General features: G+C 38.0%; 1 protein-coding gene, 1 non-coding gene and 3 pseudogenes across 5 annotated transcripts; 3 read left to right on the forward strand and 2 right to left on the reverse strand.

Moving 5' to 3' along the window:
- The first annotated feature begins 3,406 nt into the window (after nt 1–3,406).
- Nucleotides 3,407–5,926, forward strand: LOC110773620 (receptor-like protein 2 pseudogene; annotated as a pseudogene).
- Nucleotides 5,927–6,224: 298 nt separating this feature from the next.
- Nucleotides 6,225–8,878, reverse strand: LOC110758197 (uncharacterized). Of its 3 annotated transcripts, none has more exons than XR_015835477.1 (3): nt 7,667–8,878; nt 7,395–7,531; nt 6,225–6,839 (listed from the first exon to the last, which is right to left on the reverse strand). It is a non-coding gene; the product is annotated as an uncharacterized LOC110758197 (transcript). The 3 variants fall into 3 exon arrangements; XR_015835476.1 differs by lacking the exon at nt 6,225–6,839 and adding an exon at nt 6,846–7,097 and having other exon boundaries at nt 7,667–8,877; XR_015835475.1 differs by lacking the exon at nt 6,225–6,839 and adding an exon at nt 6,846–7,229 and having other exon boundaries at nt 7,667–8,877.
- Nucleotides 8,879–10,675: 1,797 nt separating this feature from the next.
- On the forward strand, nt 10,676–12,905 carry LOC110758210 (tyrosine-sulfated glycopeptide receptor 1 pseudogene; annotated as a pseudogene).
- A 1,256-nt stretch (nt 12,906–14,161) lies between these two features.
- LOC110758211 (receptor-like protein 2 pseudogene) lies at nt 14,162–16,485 on the forward strand (annotated as a pseudogene).
- Nucleotides 16,486–18,026: 1,541 nt separating this feature from the next.
- LOC110758169 (tyrosine-sulfated glycopeptide receptor 1-like) lies at nt 18,027–20,451 on the reverse strand. Of its 2 annotated transcripts, XM_088251305.1 has the most exons (2): nt 19,273–20,451; nt 18,922–19,135 (listed from the first exon to the last, which is right to left on the reverse strand). In XM_088251305.1, exons 1-2 carry the CDS (start codon nt 20,324–20,326, stop codon nt 19,068–19,070), a joined length of 1,122 nt encoding a protein of 373 aa, XP_088107431.1. In that variant the 5' UTR covers nt 20,327–20,451; the 3' UTR covers nt 18,922–19,067. The 2 variants fall into 2 exon arrangements, with proteins under 2 accessions (XP_021815665.1, XP_088107431.1); XM_021959973.2 differs by having other exon boundaries at nt 18,027–20,450.
- Nucleotides 20,452–23,051: the final 2,600 nt, after the last annotated feature.

Consider the following 23,051-nt stretch of genomic DNA (forward strand, 5'->3'; position numbering starts at 1 on the left):
TATGGCTTGTTGGACTTGGGCAATGGACTTGGGAAATTTGGGCTTTTTGTTGGTATAATGAAATAGTTGGGTTTGGGCCTAAAAGAATTTGATATTTTAAATATAAATATATATATATATATATATATATAATATAAATATATAAAAATTAATTCTATTGGACCGGTTCGGATTGGACCGGTTCCTTAGGGTGGAAGATCGAAATCGAAATCAATCTGAACTAGTTCGGTTTGGATTTATCTCAGTTTTTGACTTTTTCGGTCAACACGGTTTTTTTCGGATTGGTTTGATTCGATTTTGCGGTTTTGCAGTTCCAATGCCCACCCCTAATAGCCATAGTGCACCCACATTTTAAATGTCGGTCTCTTATATAGGAGTTTTCATTGATTATTAAGCACAATTTTGTGATTTGTGGCCCAAGTATTGAGCACGAATAGTCTCTATATGTGCTTTTATTCTGACAAGTTGATTAGACATTTTTACAGCTTCACAAAAGCACAATTCTGAAATCGTGCTCAATAGTCTTAAATTTTCAAACAAAATAATAATAATTCATAAAACGTTCTCGGACCAAAACACAGAATTCAAATGTTTTATTTTTCGAGAAATTTTTTTTAAAAAAAAAAAACAACAAAAACATGAAAAGAAGGCTCAAAAGTGCAACAAAATAGTGTAAAAATGATCAAACTAACATTTTTGTTTCCTCATCCTATTCTTAGCATAGCAAAAAATAATCCAAAAAATCAAAACCCCCACAAACTGCCATGTCTTTAAGAAACAACAAAAACACGAAGGCCTCATTTGGCTGGCAATTAGAAAACCATTTTCAAAAATTGGAATTGAATCTGCATCTTTGAGTTGGAGTTTTATTCTGACTTTTTTGAGAACTTGAAAATTTGTTTGGTATTAAAAATTGGAAACCTATTTTGTAATATGTGTGGGGTATTTTAGTAAAGGCTTCTTCTCAAGCATTTGTTCCAACATGTTCTCTGCGTAAAACAACAAATCCATCCATTAATTTCAAAAACTTCCAAAATCATATAGAAAATTGGAAGAACTAAAAGGAAATTCTGGAAGAGTAAAGAAGAAGCCACATTCGATCTCTCAACTACCAAATAAAAAATTAGACAAAACTTTATATAATTATAAAGGATAAGCTATGAAACCCAATGAAATCAGAATGGTAGAATGAGAGGAGAGATGAGGTGGGGGTGGGGTTTACCAGTACAGATGATAGATCTTTGGAGGAGAGGAGTGAGTTATAAATCTGGAGGTTCAGGTCTAGGTGGAGGTCGTGAACGGCGGTGGCGTCGAACAGAGAGAGAGTTCAAGCGACATGAAGAGGTTGAGAGAGATGTTTGTCGGTAGCTGAGACAGTGGCGTGGATTTGATCTATGCTGTAGAGGCGACATGGAGGCGGTGCCGATTGTGATTTTCGGTTGGTGGTCGTAGCAACTAGAGAGAGAGAGAGAGGGTGAGAAGTTTTTCAAGGGAGAAGAGAAGGCGGGAAAACGAAGAGGTGCGTTGAGATATTTTCTAGGGTTGGACTGATGAGAGGAAGCACAGTTTTTTTTAGTTAAAAGGAAGCACGGTTTTTCAAACTTAGCAAAATAAAAATTAGATAGACTTGAAAATAAAATAAAAAGTTACACCCCAAATAAATTATTGGGCACAAATATAAGTTTTTGTGTCTCTTATTGTCACAATTGGGCACAAATATAGTTTTTGTGTCTTATATTGTCACATCATGTGTCTTGTATTGTAGTATTTATCCGATACAGACACAATTATTTGTGTCTATATAAAAAATTGGTTTTTTTTAAAAGGAATTTGTGAGATAGCACGTGGATCAATGTATACAACTAAATGAGCGCGAATCTTTGTGTCTAGTTTAAAAACTGTACTCTTTGTACACGAAATTGGCTCAATTATTTGTGTTTTATATGAAAAGAGCACATATAAGAGTTATTATGAAGAGGGGCACAATAATGTATTTGTGTTCGTATGTTCGTGTGCTTGTTGACCAATTTTGTAGTAGTGAACATGAATGTTTTGATGAATTGATTGCGAAATCGCATGGGAAATTACATGTTTATATATATACATATTGAGAGAGACATATTTGATGGCATTGATAATGAATCCATTATATATGCTACGGTTTCATGTAAAACATTATGGATTAAATATATAACTTAGGTATGTTATGTTTCATGCCTTTTTGTCTTGTGGTTCATATACCATTGTTGTACTAAAAATCAACTACAGTTGATCTGTTTGGTCCGTGACTTGTGAATAGAAAGTCAATGTAATGTTGAGATCAGGCTTGACTAGCAATGTAAAGTTCCAAATTTTGAAGACAAATTATCAATAATTTGCTCAAGTCCTTTGAATTAAGAAGCTCAAGTCCTCTTGTGGTGGCCCCCTCTTAAGACCCGATGAGGTCTTCTCTTTGAATATATAATTTGCTTCATGCGGTTGTTGTTTTGCCGACTTCTCAATTTGATTCCATATCTTGGCTTTGACATATTCATCCGATGCGTCTTGTTCATCTTTTTAGTGTTTTTTGCTGTGATTTCTCACTGATTATTTTTGGGAAGTCGAAATTTATGACCCTTGATTTCTTAATACATGAAAGTTATTATATCTAGTCTAATATGAGTTAATAGAAAAGATTTTTATAACATGAATAGGGCATCAACGTATGGCTTGACTGTTATCAATTTCAACATTTTGCTATTCACAGCTCAATGCTCTGTTATTTTTTATGGAGTTAATGAATATGGGCAAAGTGAGACAGAGAATTGAGTTTCATGGGATAAAGTGTGACAAATTGAGTTTTAGGTGGCGAAGTGAGATTCAAATTGAGTTTCCAAGGCCATATCAATAATTAAACCTTTTTAATTTTATGTTCTGCTATTTGTGTAGAAAGAAAGGGCTTCTTTATGAATGACTGATGCTTGTCTGATACGTGATATTTTTAATGTAGCTGTCTTCATATGTGGGGCAAACAACTTGGAAAGAATGACTATCCTCCAAATTTTCTTAGAAAAATCGTCAACAAGAAAACAACTTGGAACTTGGACTTTGGGTGATTGAGATGGAAGATGCGCTGGTATCACATATCAGCTGCCTTAAAAATCAAAAATGAAATTTCAGTATAAGAAGATCTTCGCTTGAGGACGAAACTACTTTGGAGTCAATCTCTCTTTGACGTACCAAGGTTCTGCTTCTCCTGTAGTTTAACATGAATAGGACGTCAATGTAATGTTGGATCAGGCTTGACTGACACTGTCACTCTCAGGCCATATCTATCTGGCAAGAAAAATAACACCATATATCCTCCAAATTCCATGAAAAATTACCACCATATGTCACAGCAACAACTTTGAGTACTTTGAAGGCGTTGTGGACTTTAACTTTGCATCGTTTTCAAGCATGGTTGCTCTTATATATATAAATACTTGATTTGTCATGAGCAACGACACATACACAATGCAACATGCTAGTGCAAGCTTATAACCTAATGGCTCGTGGCTTCCTTCTCTTCCTCTTATTCCCTTACATTATATCCACAAATATTCATGCCTGCAAACAAACTGAACGCACCTCCCTCCTGTCCCTTGCCTCAGCTCTATCTTCTCCTCCTTTAAATTGGACGACCATGGATTGCTGTCATTGGAAGGGCATCACTTGTAATCAAAATGGTTGGGTCATCCATTTGCTCTTGCCTTCCAAAGGGCTCAAAGGTGGCATCTCTCCCACTTCACTTGGAAATCTCACACATCTCACCCACTTGAACCTTTCCCACAATTCACTATATGGTTCACTTCAAACTCAGTTCTTCTTGTCTTTAAATCGACTCAAGATCCTTGATTTGAGCTATAACCTTCTTTCTGAAGAGCTACCGCTTTCTCTGCCGTCCAACAATATCCAGAAACTGGATTTGTCTAGCAATCACTTCTATGGTGCAATTCCATCTTCATTCTTCCACCAAGCTAGCAACTTGATTAGTTTCAATGTCAGCAACAATACCTTCACAGGGTATGTCCCATCCTCTGTTTGTCTCCATGCTTCTCCCTTCCTTAGGATATTGGATTTTTCTTCTAATGAATTTAGTGGCAACCTTGCTCCTGGGCTGGGGGAGTGTTCTGAACTGCAATTTTTTCATGCTGGTCATAATAACCTCTCAGGGTTACTTCCAGAAGATATCTATAATGCTACCAAACTTGAAGAAATTTCATTACCTCTCAATTCACTACATGGAGCTGTTAGTGATAAAATTGTCAACCTCACTGACCTTGCCATCCTTGACCTCGACTTTAATAATTTTGGCGGCGAGCTTCCGCTCAAAATGGGGAAGCTCTCCAAGTTGAAGGTTGTGACCCTTGATTTCAACAACTTTGAAGGCGCTTTGCCCTCATCTTTGATGAATTGCACAGACCTTGTAGAGTTGCATTTGGGATCCAACAACTTGGAAGGAGATATCTCTAAGCTTGATTTCTCCAGACTTAGTCAACTTACTAAACTTGACCTGTGGTACAATAACTTCACTGGTACGGTTCCAGTAAGCCTTTACTCATGTCGGTCCCTAAAAGCCATTCGATTGACAAGAAATCATCTAGAGGGACAAATACAAGCTGAGATTCTTTCATTGAAATCCTTGTCCTTCCTGTCGCTTGGTTACAACCGATTCACCAACCTTACAGGGGCAATGAAGATATTAATGAGTTGCAAAAGTCTCCACGTACTCTTGCTTACTGGTTCCTTTAAAGGTGAGGGAATGCCAACTGATGATGACATGGTTGATTTTGATGGATTCCAAAATCTTCTGTTTTTGAGTTTGGCTCGTTCTGACCTCATTGGTCAAATACCTGTATGGTTATCAAAGCTCAAGAATCTAGAGGTCTTGCAACTGGGTTTTAATCAAATCACAGGGCCAATTCCAAGTTGGTTAGGGACTCTTCCTAGACTGTTTTATATAAGCTTGCCCAACAACCGAATTTCAGGTGAATTTCCAAAGCAACTTTGTAGACTACCAAGGTTGCTTTATGAGTCTATTGCATCTCAAGCAGAGCAATATGAAATTGAGTTGCCTGTCTACGGCCACATTGAAACCACAAGAACCTTTCCATCGCAGAAATTGGCTTTTTATCGAGCATGGATAGACGTAGCTAACAATAACATTGTTGGAGATATACCTACTGAAATCGACCAATTGCACCTTCTCCAAGGGTTGGTTCTTAGCTCCAACAACTTCTTCGGCGTCATTCCAGACCAAATATCTAACCTAAAATATTTAGAGATTTTGGACCTCTCCACGAATCACTTGTCTGGAATAATCCCATCGTCATTGACAAGCCTTAATTTCTTGAAATATTTTAATGCCTCATACAATAATCTTGAAGGACCAATACCAATAGGCACCCAGCTCCAAAGCTTCAACGCTTCTGCCTTTGAGGGGAATCCAAAACTTTGTGGTGCCCCACTTCCAAAAAAGTGTGGACAAAATAAGAGCATTGGTGCAGATAACAAGAACAACAAAGACATGGACAATGGGCTTCATCAACTTCCATGGTTTTATGTTTTTGCTGCGTTGGGGTTCATATTGGGATTTTGGGGAGTCTGCGGTTCTTTAATTATTAACAAGACATGGAGATATGCGTATTTTCGATTCACAGACAATCTACAAGATAGGCTCTATATGATGGTAATAGTGCGCATCAACATGATGAAAAGAAGACTTAGAAGCTAGATATATATTATTAATATTGACATATTGTACTTTTTATTTTGCATTTTCAGTTTGCTTTTCCTTTTTTCCCTTTTGTGTACACCTAATGTAATAAGGCACAGTTTGTTCTTATAATTACGTCTTCTTTTCCGGATGTGATTTCTGCACGCTACCTTTTCAAGTAACAACTTCAGCTACATATCAGCTGCCAAGAATGATGTACATATCAGCTAGGCAGAGTTCAGTTTTAACAAAGAGTACTTGGTAACAAGTAATCTGTTTTTCTAACCTCTAATCCATAACAACCAGTAGCACCGATTTGTTCAATATGGGAACTGAGTACAAAAATGTGTATAAAAAGTTCAATGCAGCACCAATTGATCTTCTTCATCTTTGTTAGTAAATTATTGCTTCCATTGTATGCCTTCTGTTTTTATTTTTGGTCGTAAATATGCATTTTGTTCCATGAAAACAACTTTGATTCAGATTAAGATCCTTGATTTGAGCTATAACATCCTTTGATTCACATGAAAACAACTTTGAACTTGGACTTTTTTTCACATCAAAATAACAAGGTCTCGCTTTGGTTTCATACTGTACGAGTCGTTCTATGGTGAGGATGCCATATATTGACCATAAATGTGGACCTTCATATTAGCCACATGATTCATTTGAATAGTAACTTCACTTAAGTTTATTAAAATGATTCTATGGCTAATATGAAGGTTCATTTGAGGGGTCCATATACGACACCCTCACTATAGAATTTTGCTATATCGCAAATCTCTCTACGACGTACATAGGGCTTTGGATAATTTGTGTTGTGTGGTTAGGCCATCCCCACCATGAGGCTCTTAAATTGTAAAGCCCAATGACATGCATTTTGGGCTCTTAAATTGTAAAGCCCGTCGGAGCAATCTCTATATCTATGGACCTGGATAGAGCCCCTTGAGCCCGAGCAGACAACACCCATATAAAAGCCGATGCCCGCAGCTGTCGGAATACCGTATGATACCGTATGATATCAATATGTTCAGGTTCTGATCCCACAGCCGAGCCCCTTCAGGTTCTGATCCCACTCGCCCAACGCATCTGTTCTTTCTTGCTGTCGGAAAACCGTATGATATCAATATGGATTTAGCCAAAATCATGAATATAAACTGCCATGAGCCTCTTTTTGGTCCGGACTGACATTACTTCGATACAAGAAATAAATGTAAGATATATTTTACATCACCAAATCTAATCTATAATTTGAACAGATTTTGCCTATGGATGGTCTAAAAGCCAAGAAACGTTCTTTAAAAAGTAGTTTGAAATGTTATGTGGCCAAACTTTCATGCTGACTACGTACTGATATGACCTGCCAAACCAATAACCTTGATTGATAGTCCGACAAAAGAATGCTTCTATGGAAAAACAAACATAAAAGCTTCAGCTCAATAAGTTCTTCAAGGCTTTCGAAGGAAAAACTGCATCGAGCCGCAACAGATAACTGTATGTAACAGACTGTCAGACTCAAACAATTGACAAAACTATCTCAAAGCAGTTGTAGACATCCCCCTGATTTTTGCGAACCCCATTACCAGGAAAACTCATTTTGACAGGTTTGTTTAGAAAACGAGTGAAAAATTTGAAGAAAACTACCATTACATATCACCTGCATTATGTGAAGGTTGCAGTGCAGAACTCAGTGAAGCGATTGCCTCGTGGTTTTGGCTACGTTATTTGAAGTTAGAAGTTAGAAGCTCCAAGAGATCATGCATAAGCATCCGAGGATAGTTGAAAGGGAGCATGCTGCAAAATCCATGACATAACAGTAGAAAACTATCAAACTCACCGCCACTACAAATCACACGCATATCGCCTATTGCCCTACTAGCACTAGGTTTCAATTTCATTAACAACTTCAGAGCATGCTTGTTTACATACTTGAAGATGGTTTAACATTTAGTCCATCGAGCATCTACACAAATACGTGCACTGACATAAATAAAAATCTTCAAGAGCAAGTTGTTTCCCTAACCAACAAATAAAATAGTGCAATGTATGAATGTCCAAAGTATATAAATAGAAGCATGCATGCTATGGTATTCCAATGGGGAACCACAAGCCACCTTATGCCGGAGCATCTTAGATAAAGACTGCCTGAACTGTTGCCTAGCACTATTCACAAATGACAAATTCACCTCGATTTGGATTAGAATCCACAGCTTTATCTTCCTTAAAAGGTTGATCAACAAGTTCAATAGACATAATATATTCTAAGATGAAAATCTTCCCAGTACTCACAATAGGCCCCCCTACACACACACCTTCTTACTCAATAATCATCCTCAAGAAGGCTGCATAGTGCATGAATCACACTATAAAGTTGAGAGAAAATGTCACAAAAGAAGCACAAATGCATAAACAATCGAAATTCCTCCACAATCCCCATTACCAGTGATTAAAATTTTGCACACGGAGCACATCAAACCCACAGAGAGCCTAATCTCAAGATGATTTTTATTTTAATTTTTTTGAGAAAGTTATTTTACTAAATTTGGTATATTGAAATCGATTGAAAGACATGAATTCTTGCACCATTTTCTATACAATTTAACAACCATACAAACTCAAAAAGAAGCCAAAGCTCAAGCTTACTTGCCAAATTCCATGATTAAAATTGAAAATTCGCCTTAAAACAACAGGAAGATTTCATAGTACATCAGTGAAACTTGAAATCATTACATTTATCATTATTGTCACCAGCAAGACTTTCAAATCAAAAACCTGGAGATCACTCAAGGGCATTTGCGGCATTTTCAGGGAGCTGTTGCTGTAAAATTGACTTGTTCTGAAGCTCACGCCATTTATTGATTCCAACAGTGCAAATAACTACCCAGAAAGAAAGAAAAAAATTCCGCCAAACATTTAAAAAGGGAAAAGAAGATGAAGAAGAAGACTCTCTCTCTCTCTCTCTCTCTCAAAAACCAAAGACTTGAAATTGAAATGAAATTTCATGACTTACAGCCAGCGCCGACAAAATAAAGCAGACGGAGGAGCTTTGGGGCTGGGGGGCCCGCTAATTCTTCTCCACTCATTGCTCTTCTCTTCTCTTCTTCAGACTCTTCTGTGCGAGAAGTTGAGAACTGAGAAAGACTGCGTCCTGTTTTGGTGCGAAACTGAAATGGGTCGGATCATCTCGAACTCGGCCCGAACCCAATACTTTTATATTACAAATGTTGGGCCAGACCCGACCTCGTTTTGGGCCAAGATAGCAGAAAAAACTTCTCTTTTGAGACTTCGAATTAGAATTTGCAGAGAATTGGAGACTTTGATTCCATATCTTGGCTTTAACATATTCATCCGATGTGTCTTGTGCATTTTAAAAGTGTTTTTGGCTATGATTTCTCATTGATTATTTTTGGAAAGCTCTCCAAGTTGAAATTTGTGACCCTTGATTTCAACAATTTAGAAGGTTCTTTGCCCCCATCTTTGTTGAATTTCACAAACATTGTAGAACTACACTTGGGATCCAATCCAACAACTTGGAGGGAGATATCTGCATGCTTGATTTTTCCAGACTTAGTCAACGAACTAAACTTGACCTGAGGGTTAATAACTTTAACAGGATGTTTCCAATAAGTCTTTACTCATGTAAGTCCCTGAAAGCAATTCGATTGAATTTAAAATTTAAATCATCTAGAGGGGCAAATACAACCTGAGATTCTTTTATTAAAATCCTTGTCCTTCCTCTCAATTGGTGGCAATAGATTGACCAATGTCACAGGATGCGTTGCAGAAGTCTACGCACACTCTTCCTTTCAGAATCCTTTATAACTACATCATTTTCAAGCTAGCTAAAGAAAATCAACAAATTATGGATGCCTTTAGGTGCTCCTTTATATATACAAACAAATTAGATGTGTTGATGCGAAAAAGTGGTTCGGCACTTTTGGGCTCAACTTAGTGATGTTGGGCCTTTGGAATGCTTTGGGCCTCGGTAGAGCGTGTGATCTGAAAGATGAGAAACGCTCGGTAAAACCTAGGGCACCGGTGTGGTACCGGCCGAAGGCTCTCCGATGCTTAAGTAAGTTCGGGTTTAGTAAATTAAACTGACAGATCAATAGGCTTGTATGCCGTAAGTTCCGATTACCTCTATTTTGGGATAGTTGTCATCTTTTATAGGCCTTGGGAGGTGTGCATATTGTTTAGAATTTCGATGTGGGACTGTGGACGTCGATTGTGAGCATGCCACGTGTAATGGAGAAGGGAGTTGCCCTAGTCGAGGGATCGGTAGGCTAGGTGCTGAAGGCTACCATAACCAAGCTCAATCTTGTCCACGTGTCTGGCTCCTATAGGCTGTTCATTATGGTATAAACAAGATGCAACCCGAATCTGCAACTTTCACAGAACTGCCTTTTAGCTTGCAGCTTGCTCGAATTGCAGAATTGTTATCTTCCACTTCAAACGCAATATTGGCATGCCAACATCCTAACACCGTCTCCTAGAATCATTCTCCACAGCTCAATACAATTCACTTGTTCCTGGTTGGGGCTTATTTTATTGCTATCAATATATTTAGCAAGTAGTTGTTAAGTTGTGTAATCTTGTCAAGCTTAATAAAATTATTGATGGGTTATACATTATTGTTCTACCAAGAAACGCTACCAAGAAATACTTCTAGATGAGATATTTTTTTTATGGGTTATACATGATGACAGCTTATTTGTCATCCTAAGTCTTTCAGTCTTACATCCTGGTATAAATTATCAACACGACAAAGTCGTCGTGGACTGTAAATTAATTTGCAAAGTCTTCTATTTGAATATCAATAATTTGAATCATAGTTGTTTGCCGACTTCTCAATTTGCAATTGTTTCCAAGCATCTTTGCTCTTATATATACAAACCTGTGAGTGTGAGCAACGACACATACACAACACAACATTATAACTTAATGGCTCATGGCTTCCTTCTCTTCCTCTTATTCTCTTACATTATATCTACAAATATTCATGCCTGCAAACAAGCTGAAAGAAGCTCCCTCCTGTCCTTTGCCAGCACTCTATCTTCTCCTCCTTTAAATTGGACATCCATTGATTGCTGTCGTTGGAAGGGCATCACTTGTAATAAAGAAGGTTCGGTCACCCATTTGCTCTTACCTTCCAAAGGGCTCAAAGGAGGTCTCTTGCCTTCTTCATTAGCAAATCTCACACATATCACCCACTTGAATCTTTCCCATAATTCACTATATGGTTCACTTGAAACTCAGTTCTTATTGTCTTTGGATAGAATTGAGATCCTTGATTTGAGCTATAACCTTCTTTCTGGAGAGCTACCACTTTCTCTACCATCCAGCAATATCCAGACACTGGATTTGTCCAGCAATCACTTTCATGGTGCAATTCCATCTTCATTCTTCCAACAAGCAAGCAACTTGACAAGTTTCAATGTCAGCAACAATATCTTCAAAGGGTATGTCCCATCCTCTATTTGTCTTCATTCTTCTCCCTTCCTTAGGCTATTGGATTTTTTTCCAATGAATTCAATGGCAACCTTGCTCCTGGGCTGGGGGCGTGTTCTGAACTGCAGATTTTTTGAGCCGGTCACAATAACCTCTCAGGATTACTTCCAGAAGATATCTATAATGCTACCAAACTTGAAGAAATTGCATTACCACTCAATTCACTACGTGGAGCCATTAGTGATAAAATTGTCAACATCACCAACCTTGCAATCCTTGACCTCTACTTTAATCAATTCAGTGGCGAGCTTCCTTTCAATTTGGGGAAACTCTCCGAGTTGAAGTTTGTGACCCTTGATTTCAATAATTTAAAAGGTGCTTTGCCTCCATCTTTGATGAATTGCACAAACCTTGAAGAACTAGGTTTGGGATCCAACAATTTAGAAGGAGAGATCTCCATACTTGATTTCTCCAGACTTAGTCAACTAACTAAACTTGACCTGAGGCTCAATAACTTCACCGATATGTTTCCAGTAAGCCTTTACTCATGTAGGTCCCTAAAAGCCATTCGATTGAGTGGAAATCATCTTGAGGGAGAAATACAAACTAAGATTATTTCATTGAAATCCTTGTCCTTCCTGTCGCTTGGTTACAGCTGATTCACCAACCTCACAGGTGCAATGAAGATATTGATGAGTTGCAAAAGTCTTCAAGCACTCATGCTTGCTGGTTCCTTTAAAGGTGAGGGAATGCCATATGATGATGACATGGTTGATTTTGACGGATTCCAAAATCTTCGGTTATTGAGTTTGGTTGATTCTAACCTCACTGGTCAAATACCTGTATGGTTATCAAAGCTCAAGAATCTAGAGATCTTAGGTCTGGGTTTAAAACAAATCACAGGGCCAATTCCAAGTTGGTTAGGGACTCTTCCTGGACTGTTTTATATAAGCTTGGGAGACAACCGAATTTCAGGTGAATTTCCAAACCAACTTTGTAGACTACCAAGGTTGCTTTATGAACCTATTGCATCTCAAGTAGACCAATATGAATTTGACTTGCCTGTCATCAGCGACGTAAACGAAAATCACATTTTTCCATCGTATAAATTGTCTTTCATTGTGGCAACGATAGACTTATCTAACAATAATTTTATTGGTGATATACCTACTGAGATCGGCCAATTGTAGCTTCTCTGATGGCTATTTCTGAACTCCAACAACTTCTCCTGTGTCATTCCAGACCAAATATCAAACCTAAAAAACTTAGAGGTTTGGATCTCTCCACGAATCATTTATCTGGAAAAATCCCATTGTCATTGGCGAGCCTTAATTTCTTGAAAGATTTTAATATCTCATACAATAATCTCCAAGGACCAATACCAACTGGCACCCAGCTCTAAAGCTTCAATGCTTTTGCCTTTGAGGGGAATCCAAGACTTTGTGGTGCCCCACTTCCAAATAAGTGTAGATTAAATAAGGGCATTGATGTAGATAACAAGAACAACAAAGACGTTGACAATAGGCTTCATCAACTTCCGTGGTTTTATATTTTCACTGCATTGGGGTTTATAGTGGGATTTTGGGGAGTCTGTGGTTCTTTAATTATTAACAAGACATGGAGATATGAGTATTTTCGATTCATAGACAATCTACAAGATAGGCTCCATGTGATCATAACAGTCTGCATCAACACGATGAATAGAAGACTTAGAGGCTAGATATATATTATTATTATTAATATTGTACTTTTTATTTTGTATTTTCAGTTTGCTTTTCCTTTTTTTTTCCTTCTTTTCTTTTGTGTTCCTGATGTACGGTACAATTTGTTCTTGCAGCGTGTTTGTAAAAAGATTAGGGCATTAATATATAAACCTGTTTTCTCTATACTTTAAAGAAAAACCCCTACTTTAGAAATAAAAAAATGGAAATATACTAAGAACCAATCTGAATATATACTTTTAATTTTGATTAAATCTCCTTGATTGATCCAATCTCTCCATTTAAAAGAGAGAATAGTTCCCTTCCATATGTGAATTATTCTCTAAAAAACCTTAGAAGACCAAGTTTTTGGCGCCGGATTCTTAAATTAGTTTAGGAATAGCCAATAGAAGCCAATAGAAGCCAAAGGGAAGCATACAACAGCCAATAGAAGCCAAAGGAAAAGAGAGTGAAGTGCGCTACTTGACAAAAAAGTAACAAGGAAAACTCCATCTTTCTTCACAGCCGCTAAACCAAGCTCGCATTCCAGGAAATCAATGAAACGGGAAGCACGCATCCAAGAAGAGACGAAAATATTTCGCTGACTTTCTGCTGTCAACTAGAAAGTTTCCTTTTTCAAATTGGAGTCTTTCCTTTTCCAATTCAATTTTCTTCTCATAATCTTGTTCGTATAATTTAAAACCTTTGTTCTTTTCTCAGGAGCAGCCAATAGAAGCAAAAGAAGAGGGGCTGTCGACAAAACCAAAGGGAGAATCCCATTCATACAGCCGCTTCTCCCAACACAACACCCAGCCAAAAATTTCTCATTCTTCAATTGGGACTCGACTTCCTCTTCCCACTGAACCTTCAATTTTTCGTTTTCTTTCTAATTCAATTTGGGTTTTGTTGATTTCCTACTCCAAGTGTATTATTCTTTTCTTATTTGAACAACTATTTGCTTTTGTTGCAGGTATAAAAACCTAATTTCTGAAAATTGTGTACGGATGAAGATGACGAGACAGATAAAGATGCTTGTACATTTGATAGTGGAAACTCCCCTTTTCACCTTGACACTTTTAATCAAGATAGTGATTTTATGTCTTTAGCAGGCATCAAAACCTGAGAAATTTGTTAGAACCCACCGAGAAATTTGTTAGAACCCACAAATTTTCCAAATCCTTAAATAATGCTGTCTTGCGAATAAAGTATAATAGTGTAGCCTGCTGTGAACAATCTAAACCTAACATGCACGGTAGTGTAGCCTTCTAATAACCCAATGGCTCTTGTCTTCTTCCTCGTCCTCCTATTTTCTTCCATTATATCTCCAAAAGTTCATGCATGCAGCCAAACTGAACGCAGCTCTCTCCTGGCCACCTTCATCCACACTCTCTCGTCTCCTCCATTTAATTGGAGTTCTTCCATTAACTGCTGCCATTGGAGCGGCATCAGTTGTAATCAGGATGGTTGGGTCACCCATTTGATCCTGCCCTCCAAAGGGATCAAGGGAGGTTTTAAGCTCGCATCACTTGCAAATCTCACTCATCTTACCCACATCAATCTGTCTCACAACTCACTTTATGGCTCACTTGTTCAAACTGAACTCTTCTTGTCCTTGAAAAGTCTTGAGGTCCTCGATTTGAGCCACAACCTTCTTTCTGGAAAGCTACCATCTTCTTTACCTTCCAGCAACATCCTGACAGTGGATTTGTCCAGCAATCACCTGCATGGTGCAATTCCTCCTACATTCTTCAATGGAGCTTGGCATTTGACTAGTTTCAATGCTAGCAATAATGCCTTCTCAGGGTCTATCCCATCCTCTATTTGTCTCCAACATTCTTCTCCTTTAATAAGGCATTTGGATGTTTCCTCCAATAATTTTAATGGCATCATTTTGCCAGGATTAGGGGACTGTTCTAACCTGCAGGTTTTTCGTGCTCATCACAATAATATCACAGGATTACTTCCAGAAGATATCTACAATGCTACCGAAGTTGAAGAAATTGCATTACATTTCAACTCATTATATGGAGCAATAAGCGACAGAATTGCCAACCTCACCAACTTGGCAATCCTTGATCTCTCCTTTAATGAATTGAGTGGTGTGCTCCCTCTCCAGTTCGGGAAGCTATCCAAGTTGAGCCACGTAATCCTTGAATTCAATAATCTCCAAGGTTCTTTGCCCCCATGTTTGATGAACAGCACAAATCTTATAGAAGTACGTCTGGGATCCAACAACTTGGGAGGGGATATCTCCGCTCTTAATTTCTCCACACTCAGTCAATTAAGAAAACTTGACCTATTTAGGAATAATTTCATTGGTAACTTGCCAACAAGCCTTTACTCATGTCGGTCCCTACAAGCAATTCGATTAAGTTCCAATAATCTACAAGGACAGATACAACCTGAGATTCTTTCATTGAAATCCTTGTCTTTCCTCTCGCTTGCTAAAACCAGATTGACCAATTTAACTGGGGCAATCAAGATATTAATGCGTTGCAAAACTCTTCGAACGCTCTTCCTTTCAGGTTCCTTTATCGGTGAGGGAAACCTAGATGATGATGGCATGGTTGATCATGATGGGTTCCAAAATCTTCGAGTTTTGGGTTTGAGTGGGTGTGAGATCACCGGTCCAATACCTATATGGTTATTAAAGCTCAAGAATCTCCAGAGCTTGACTTTGGACCATAACAGAATCACAGGGTCAATTCCTAGTTGGTTGGGGACTCTTCCAAGACTCTTTCATATGAGATTGCATGACAACCTTATTTCAGGTGAATATCCCAAGCAACTCTGCAGGCTAACAAGTTTGGTATATCAACTTCCTGAATCTCAGGTAGACGACGATCGTTATGAATTTGAATTGCCTGTCATCTCTGGATCAAAAGAAAATCCATCTTTTTTACAGCGCGTAGTGTCTTTCCTTCCACCAATGATAGACGTATCTAACAATAACATGAATGGTAGTATACCTACTGAGATCGGCCAATTGATGCTTCTTCACACGTTGAATCTTAGCGGCAACAACTTCTCTGGAAACATTCCAACCCAAATATCCAACCAAAAAAACTTAGAAGCTTTGGATCTGTCCAGGAATGCTTTGTCTGGAAACATCCCATCCTCATTGGCTAGCCTGCATTTCTTGCATGACCTTAATGTCTCGTACAATGATCTCAGAGGACCAATACCAACAAGCACTCAGCTCCAAAGCCTCAATGCTTCTGCATTTGAGGGGAATCCGAAACTTTGTGGAGCCCCAGTTCCGAATGAGTGCGGGCCGATCAAGGGCATTGATGCAGCAGATAAGAAGAACAACCACGATGTGGACTGTGGTCACCAACTTCCATGGTTTTATATTTCTGTTGTGCTAGGCTTCATTGTAGGATTTTGGGGAGTGTGTGGTTCTTTAATTATTAAGAGAACGTGGAGACATGCATATTTTCGATTCACAGACAATCTACAAGATAGGGTCTATATGATGATGACAGTGTCCATGAACAGGATGAAGCGAAAGCTCAGAGGCTAGATATTATTGTACTTTATTTGATTTCACGTCTTCAGTTTTTTTTTTCTTTTCTTCTGTGTTCCTGTCCTGATGTAATAATGCACAGTTTGTTCTTACAATAATGTCTTCCTTTTGCAAGCAACAAATACAACTCGAAAAACTGACCATCTGGTTTTGGCCATAGATCCTGTAAGGAAAACAAGAACAAAAGAAAACAGAGTAATACCCCAATGCCATTCCCCTCGTACGGTCAGTCGAGGTTCTCTCTAAAATACCCCTATTCTTCCTGCAATTAGAAGAAGCGCCCGCAAAATAAAGCAGACGAAGGAGCTTTGGGGCTGGGGGGGGCCCGCTAATTCTTCTCCACTCATTGCTCTGCTATTCTTCCTATTACAGACTCTTTTGCGTGAGAACTCAGAAAAGACGACGACCTGTTTTGGTCCGAAACTGAAATGGGTGGGATCATATCGACCTCGGGCGTTTATGTATGCATGTAAAGCCTGTGGCCCGAAGGCCCGAACAAACTTTTATCGCACATATATATTTCAAATGTTGGGCCAGACCCGACCCAGTTTTGGTCCAAGATAGCAGAAAAAACTTATCTTTTGAGAATTTGAATTTCCAGAGAATTGGAAGAGAGCTGAAAATGGCAAAGAAAGGAAGCTCAAAGTTGAATGTTGCTATTATTCATCCTGATTTGGGCATAGCTAATTTCTACTTCTTCTTTCTGTTATGGTATACAAGGTGGTATGCAAATGTGATATGCCTAAATTACACTTGCTCTACTCTCTACTCTCTCAGTGGACTCAACTTACAACTACTAATTATTAAGTTAAACAATGACCGTACCCTCTGTTTTGATTTTGTTTTTTGGTCGAACCCCTCTCTTTTGATTTGTTTATAACTTTGTTATTTATCATTTATTTTAATTTAAATTGTAAAATTTTAAAAAAATTGGTCATGTGTCAAGCATGTGAGGTTGTTACAGATTGAATGGAATTCGGAAAATTCAACGACAATGACGGAATTGGATATTTATAACGAGTTTTGAGGAATCAATGGGCAGAGAAAATAATTCAACGAATGAAAATCCATATTTTTTTGCTTAGATACGTTGAAGAGAGGTTCCAACTAATGTTGCCAAATTGTAGACCACATTAAGTCTAAAGAGGGGTCCACGATGAGAGCATCAGACCTCCTTATTTCAAAGCCTGCGACGACTCCAAGCACTTGACCCCAGTGGAAGGCAACCACTACATTCAAAAAACTTGGAAGATTGTCATAGGTTAATTAAAGAAGATAATTGCATTTTCCTCCTTTGAAATCAATTCATTTCACTCAAATATTTGCATCCATAAACATTTGCACTGACCTGGACAGCCAAATCTGTAGCTGAAGGTGTATTTGTTGCTTGTTTTTGTTTCACAAGTATGTGCTGCATTAAATTTTGACTACCCATTTTTGTGTTCATTTGATATAGTATTGATGACTTTGGACAACCAAAATCTGTCTTTATTGTTGCTTGCAAAATGTAGCGTGAAAGAAACTGCATCCAAAAAGAAGAGATAAGGACAAACTGTGCCGTATTACATTAGGAACGCAAAAAAGAAAAAGAAAAAAAGAAACGCAAATAAAAAAATTAACAAAAAAAATACAATATTAGCCTCTAAGGCTTTCTCTTTATCATGTTGATGCGCACTATTATCTTCACATAGAGCCTATCTTGTACATTCTATATATGAATTGAAAATACGCATATCTTCATGTCTTGTTAATAATTAAAGAACCACATACTCCCCAAAATCCCACTATGAACCCTAGCACAATAGAAGAAATATAAAACCATGGAAGTTGATGAAGCCCATTGTCCATGTCTTTGTTGTTCTTCTTGTTATCTTCATCAATGCCTTTATTTGGTTGACCACACTTATTAGGAAGTGGTGCACCACAAAGTTTTGGATTCCCCTCAAAGGCAGAAGCGTTGAAGCTTTGGAGCTGAGTGCTTGTTGGTATTGGTCCTTGGAGATAATTGTATGAGACATTAAATTCTTTCAAGAAAGTAAGGCTCGCCAATGACGATGGGATTATTCCAGACAAGTGGTTCATGGAGAGGTTCAAAACCTCTAAATTTTTTAGGTTAGATATTTGGTTTGGAATGACGCCGGAGAAGTTGTTGGAGTGAAGAACCAACCTACGGAGAAGCTGTAATTGGCCGACCTCAATAGGTATGTTACCAACAATGTTATTGTTTGATAAGTCTATCGTTGCTGGATAGGAAGAAATTTTGGACGACAAATAATAATTTGGGTTTCTGTCGATAGTGCCAAAGTAGAAAGGCAATTCAAATTCATTACTAATGTCGTCTACTTGAGATGTAATATTAGGTTCATATACCAACCTTGGTAGTCTACAAAGTTGCTTTGGAAATTCACCTGAAAATCGGTTCTCTGACAAGTTGATATAAAACAATCTAGGAAGAGTCCCCAACCAACTTGGAATTGGCCCTGTTATTTCATTACCACTTAGAAGCAAAATCTTTAGATTATGGAGCTTTGATAACCACACAGGTAGTTGACCAGTAAGGCGATTACCAACCAAACACAATACTCGAAGATTTTGGAATCCGTCAAAATCAACCATGTCTTCGTCAGCTGGCATTCCCTCATCTTTAAAGCAACCACTAAGCATGAGTGCGCGAAGACTTTTGCAACTCATCAATATCTTCATTGCCCCCGTGAGATTGGTGAACTGGTTGAAACCAAGCGAGAGGAAGGACAAGGATTTCAATGAAAGAATCTCAGCTTGTATTTGTCCCACTAGATTATTTCCAGTCAACCGAATGGCTTTTAAGGACCTACATGAGTAAAGGCTTACTGGAAACGTACCAGTGAAGTTGTTGACCCTTAGGTCAAGTTTGGCAAGTTGGTTAAGTCTGGAGAAATCAAGCATGGATATATCTCCTTCCAAGTTGTTCGATCCCAAACGTAGTTCTACAAGGTTTGTGCAATTCATCAAAGATGGGGGCAAAGCACCTTCTAAATTGTTGAAATCAAGGGTCATGAACTTCAACTTGGAAAGCTTCCCCAAATTGAGAGGAAGCTTGCCGCTCAAATGATTAATGTAGAGGTCAAGGATTGCAAGGTTGGTGAGGTTGACAATTTTATCACTAATAGCTCCATGTAGTGAACTGAGAGGTAATGCAATTTCTTCAAGTTTGGTAGCATTATAAATATCTTCTGGAAGTAATCCTGAGAGGTTATTGTGACCTGCACGAAAAACCTGCAGTTCGGAACACTTCCCTAGTCCAGGAGCAAGGTTGCCATTGAATAGATTGGAAGAAAAATCCAAAAGCCTAAGGAAGGGAGAAGAATGGAGACAAATAGAGGATGGGACATACCCTGTGAAGGTATTGTTTCTGACGTTGAAACTAGTCAAGTTGCTTGCTTGTTGGAAGAATGAAGATGGAATTGCACCAAAGAAGTGATTGCTTGACAAATCTACTGTCCGTATATTGCTGGATGGTAGAGAAAATGGTAGCTCTCCAGAAAGAAGGTTATAGCTCAAATCAAGGATCTCAAGACAATTCAACGACAAGAAGAGTTTGGTTTCAAGTGAACCAAGAAGTGAATTGTGGGAAAGGTTCAAGTGGGTGAGATGTGTGAGATTTCCAAGTGAAAATGGAGAGAGACCTCCTTTGAGCCCTTTGGAAGGCAAGAGCAAATGGGTGACCCAACCATCTTGATTACAAGTGATGCCCTTCCAATGACAGCAATCAAGGGATGTCCAATTTAAAAGAGGAGCAGATACAGCGGAGGCAAAGGACAGGAGGGAGCTGCGTTCAGTGTGTTTGCATGCATGAATATTCATAGATGTAATGCAAGAGAATAAGAGGAAGAGAAGGAAGGCATGAGCCATTAGGTTGTAAGGCTGCACTTGCATGTTGCCTTGTGTATGTGCCGTTGCTCACAGCAGATTTGTACATATATATAAACATCAATGCAAATTGAGAAGTCGGCAAACAACAACCACACAATGCAAATTATTGATATCGAAGAGAGATTTGCATTAATGAAACCAAAGAGAATACCTACAAAGTACTCAAAGTCTTTGGATGTTATTTAATACGGCATGTTCGCCCTAACTGTACATGGTCATATTGGTAAAAGGCAGCTTGATACAACCCTCTAAGTGACGAACACGTAAGAATCCCAATATAACCTAACTGTACATTAAGACAAGACTTAATATCTCAAAATGTTTAGTCACATCCAATTCATATTGGTAAAATGCCTGATGTTTCTCGGTATCTACCAATGCCCAATTCATATAATGCCTGATGTTTCACGGTATCTACCAATGCTAGAGGTCACATCCAATTCATAAATACAGCTTAAACACAAAACAACTCCTATACTACAATCTTCAGCAACAAAGAATAAGAAGAAGTAGAAATTACCTACGCTCAAAGTTAAATGTTGCTATTATTTATACTGATCTGGGAATACTTAATTTCTACTTCTTCTTCTTTCTGTTGTTTTTGAATGTTCTAAAGAAGTTGTTTTGGGTTTAAGTTGTCGTTGTGAATCTGATGATGACATGGTTGAATGTACTTTATATTTGTCAGAGGACCTAGTTTCCAGAGGGTAGAATGTGCTTTATATTTTGTCTTTTGGGATGTTTTCCTTAGAGCACCTCCACCCCAAAGGGCAAGGACAAGGCAAAGGCAAAGCAATGTTTGTCACTATTCATGTGAATAGTGGCAGCCCTTGCCTTTTTTGTTTTCACCCCAAAAGGCAAATGCAAGGGAAATTACTATTTACTTTAATTAATTTTATTTATTTTTTCATACTTAAACCATTAATTTTGGTGTGGAAAGTGAAGAATATAACTAGGTATTTATTTATAAAAAAAAAATTATGAAAGTTTTGGTATTTTTTTCGATTTTTTTTTGGTTGCTGACGTCATCAACGGCGTCAGCAAACCTAGGCAACTACCCAGACTTATGGAGCCCACAAGCTGCCCAGTCTTCTGTTGCGCGCTGGAGACCAAGCCCTGGCACTAGGCCCCCTCCCCAGGCAAAATGGGAGCGCTGGAGGTGCTCTTATGTAAGGCACATAGTTTGTTCTCATAATCTGTCTTCTCTTTCTTTTTCTTTTTTTGTCAATCTGAGAATAGTGTTTGGAATATGTAAGACACTTGATATTTTCCTTAGATAATTTGAATAGTAAGACACTTGATGATATTTTCCTTGGATAATTTGAATAGTGGGACACTTGATAGTAACGCTATGAAATAAGGGGGTCTGGTCCTCTCATCGTGGCCCTCTTTAGACTTAATGCGGTTTACAATTTAGCTACATTAGTTGAAAGCCATGTACTACAATTGGCCATACAATGATGGCATTGTGCTAGATCAAATTCGTATTCAAGTTTTGTGGACGAAAAAAAACCTTTTTTTATAATAAATCTCACACTCAGTGTGGAGCAGCTAGCATTTGGTGATTTCATTATCCGAAAGTGGGATGAAGTCTTTATTTCCTCTTAAAATATCTCTTCAACGCATTGATATAGAGGGGATTTGAAGAATTTGTATCGTATGGTTATAGTTGTTTGCCAATTTCTCAGTTTGCTGTGATGTTTTGCCTTTAATGATAAATCATTTTCAAGCTAAAAGAAATTCCGAATGCCTTTAAAATCAAAGACGAAATTTCAGCCAATCTTCTTCATTTTTCAAATACGGAATCGCTTCATGAAAGTGAAACGTCTGCAACCCCGCATGGTATACTTGACTAATATTATATCACTACAAGACAAAAACCCTTCCACGACGTCTGATTTGCATCATGGAAGACGTTTAATGACGCGGATGAGACGTCATAACATACGTCGTTGAAAGAGGGGGTTATGGAAATTTTTTTAAAAACATGGCGTCTGTTACACGTCATAGAATGATGTTTCAACGACGCGGTCCGTGTGTCTTCCTATACTTTCCATGGCGCATCCATGAAGTCATGGATGATGTTTTAATGACGTCAATTAGGTGTCATGAAGAATATGACATTCCTTTTAATGCCGTCTATTAGCACTTTATATGACGCAACATGCACGTCATTGAACTTAACGACGTTCCTGAGACGTCATTGAAATATTTTTCACGACACAAAGTTAGACATCATTGAAATTTAAAAATAAAAATAAAATAAAAAATTATAATATATAGAAGCAAAATGGAAGACATAAAGGCTAATATACTTTAAATTAATATTACTCAATATGATTATAGTACATCATGGCAAGTTTAAAAATTGTCTTTAACTAATCCCACAAAGTCAATCCTATGAAGCATGAGAAGATTTGATACTTGCACTGTCAAAAACAAAATAGACATCCAAAAAGATGAGCTCCATGATAGTTTGAGAGGATGTGATGCTTCATGTCCAAAAGAAGGTGCAAATGGTACTAAAATAATTACAACCACTATTACCTGCATTAAAACAAAAGATCAGAAAATGAGAATGAAGGTCTAGAAATTACAAGCACGCATGAATCAAAATGATCCAGGTCTGTAAATTCTTGGTCCAAATGGGAAATTTCATTACATAGAAATGTCTTGCTAAATAAACAAGAGAATAAGAGAATCCAACAAAACTAATTTAGAGGACCAA

The sequence above is a fragment of the Prunus avium genome, chromosome 4, assembly GCF_965620075.1.
Source record: "Prunus avium chromosome 4, drPruAviu1.hap1.1, whole genome shotgun sequence".
Lineage (NCBI taxonomy): Eukaryota > Viridiplantae > Streptophyta > Magnoliopsida > Rosales > Rosaceae > Prunus > Prunus avium.

Coding starts and splice junctions, on each gene's coding strand:
- LOC110758169 (XM_021959973.2), bottom strand. CDS start 20,326: ATGCAAGTGCAGCCTTACAACCTAATGGCTCATGCCTTCCTTCTCTTC.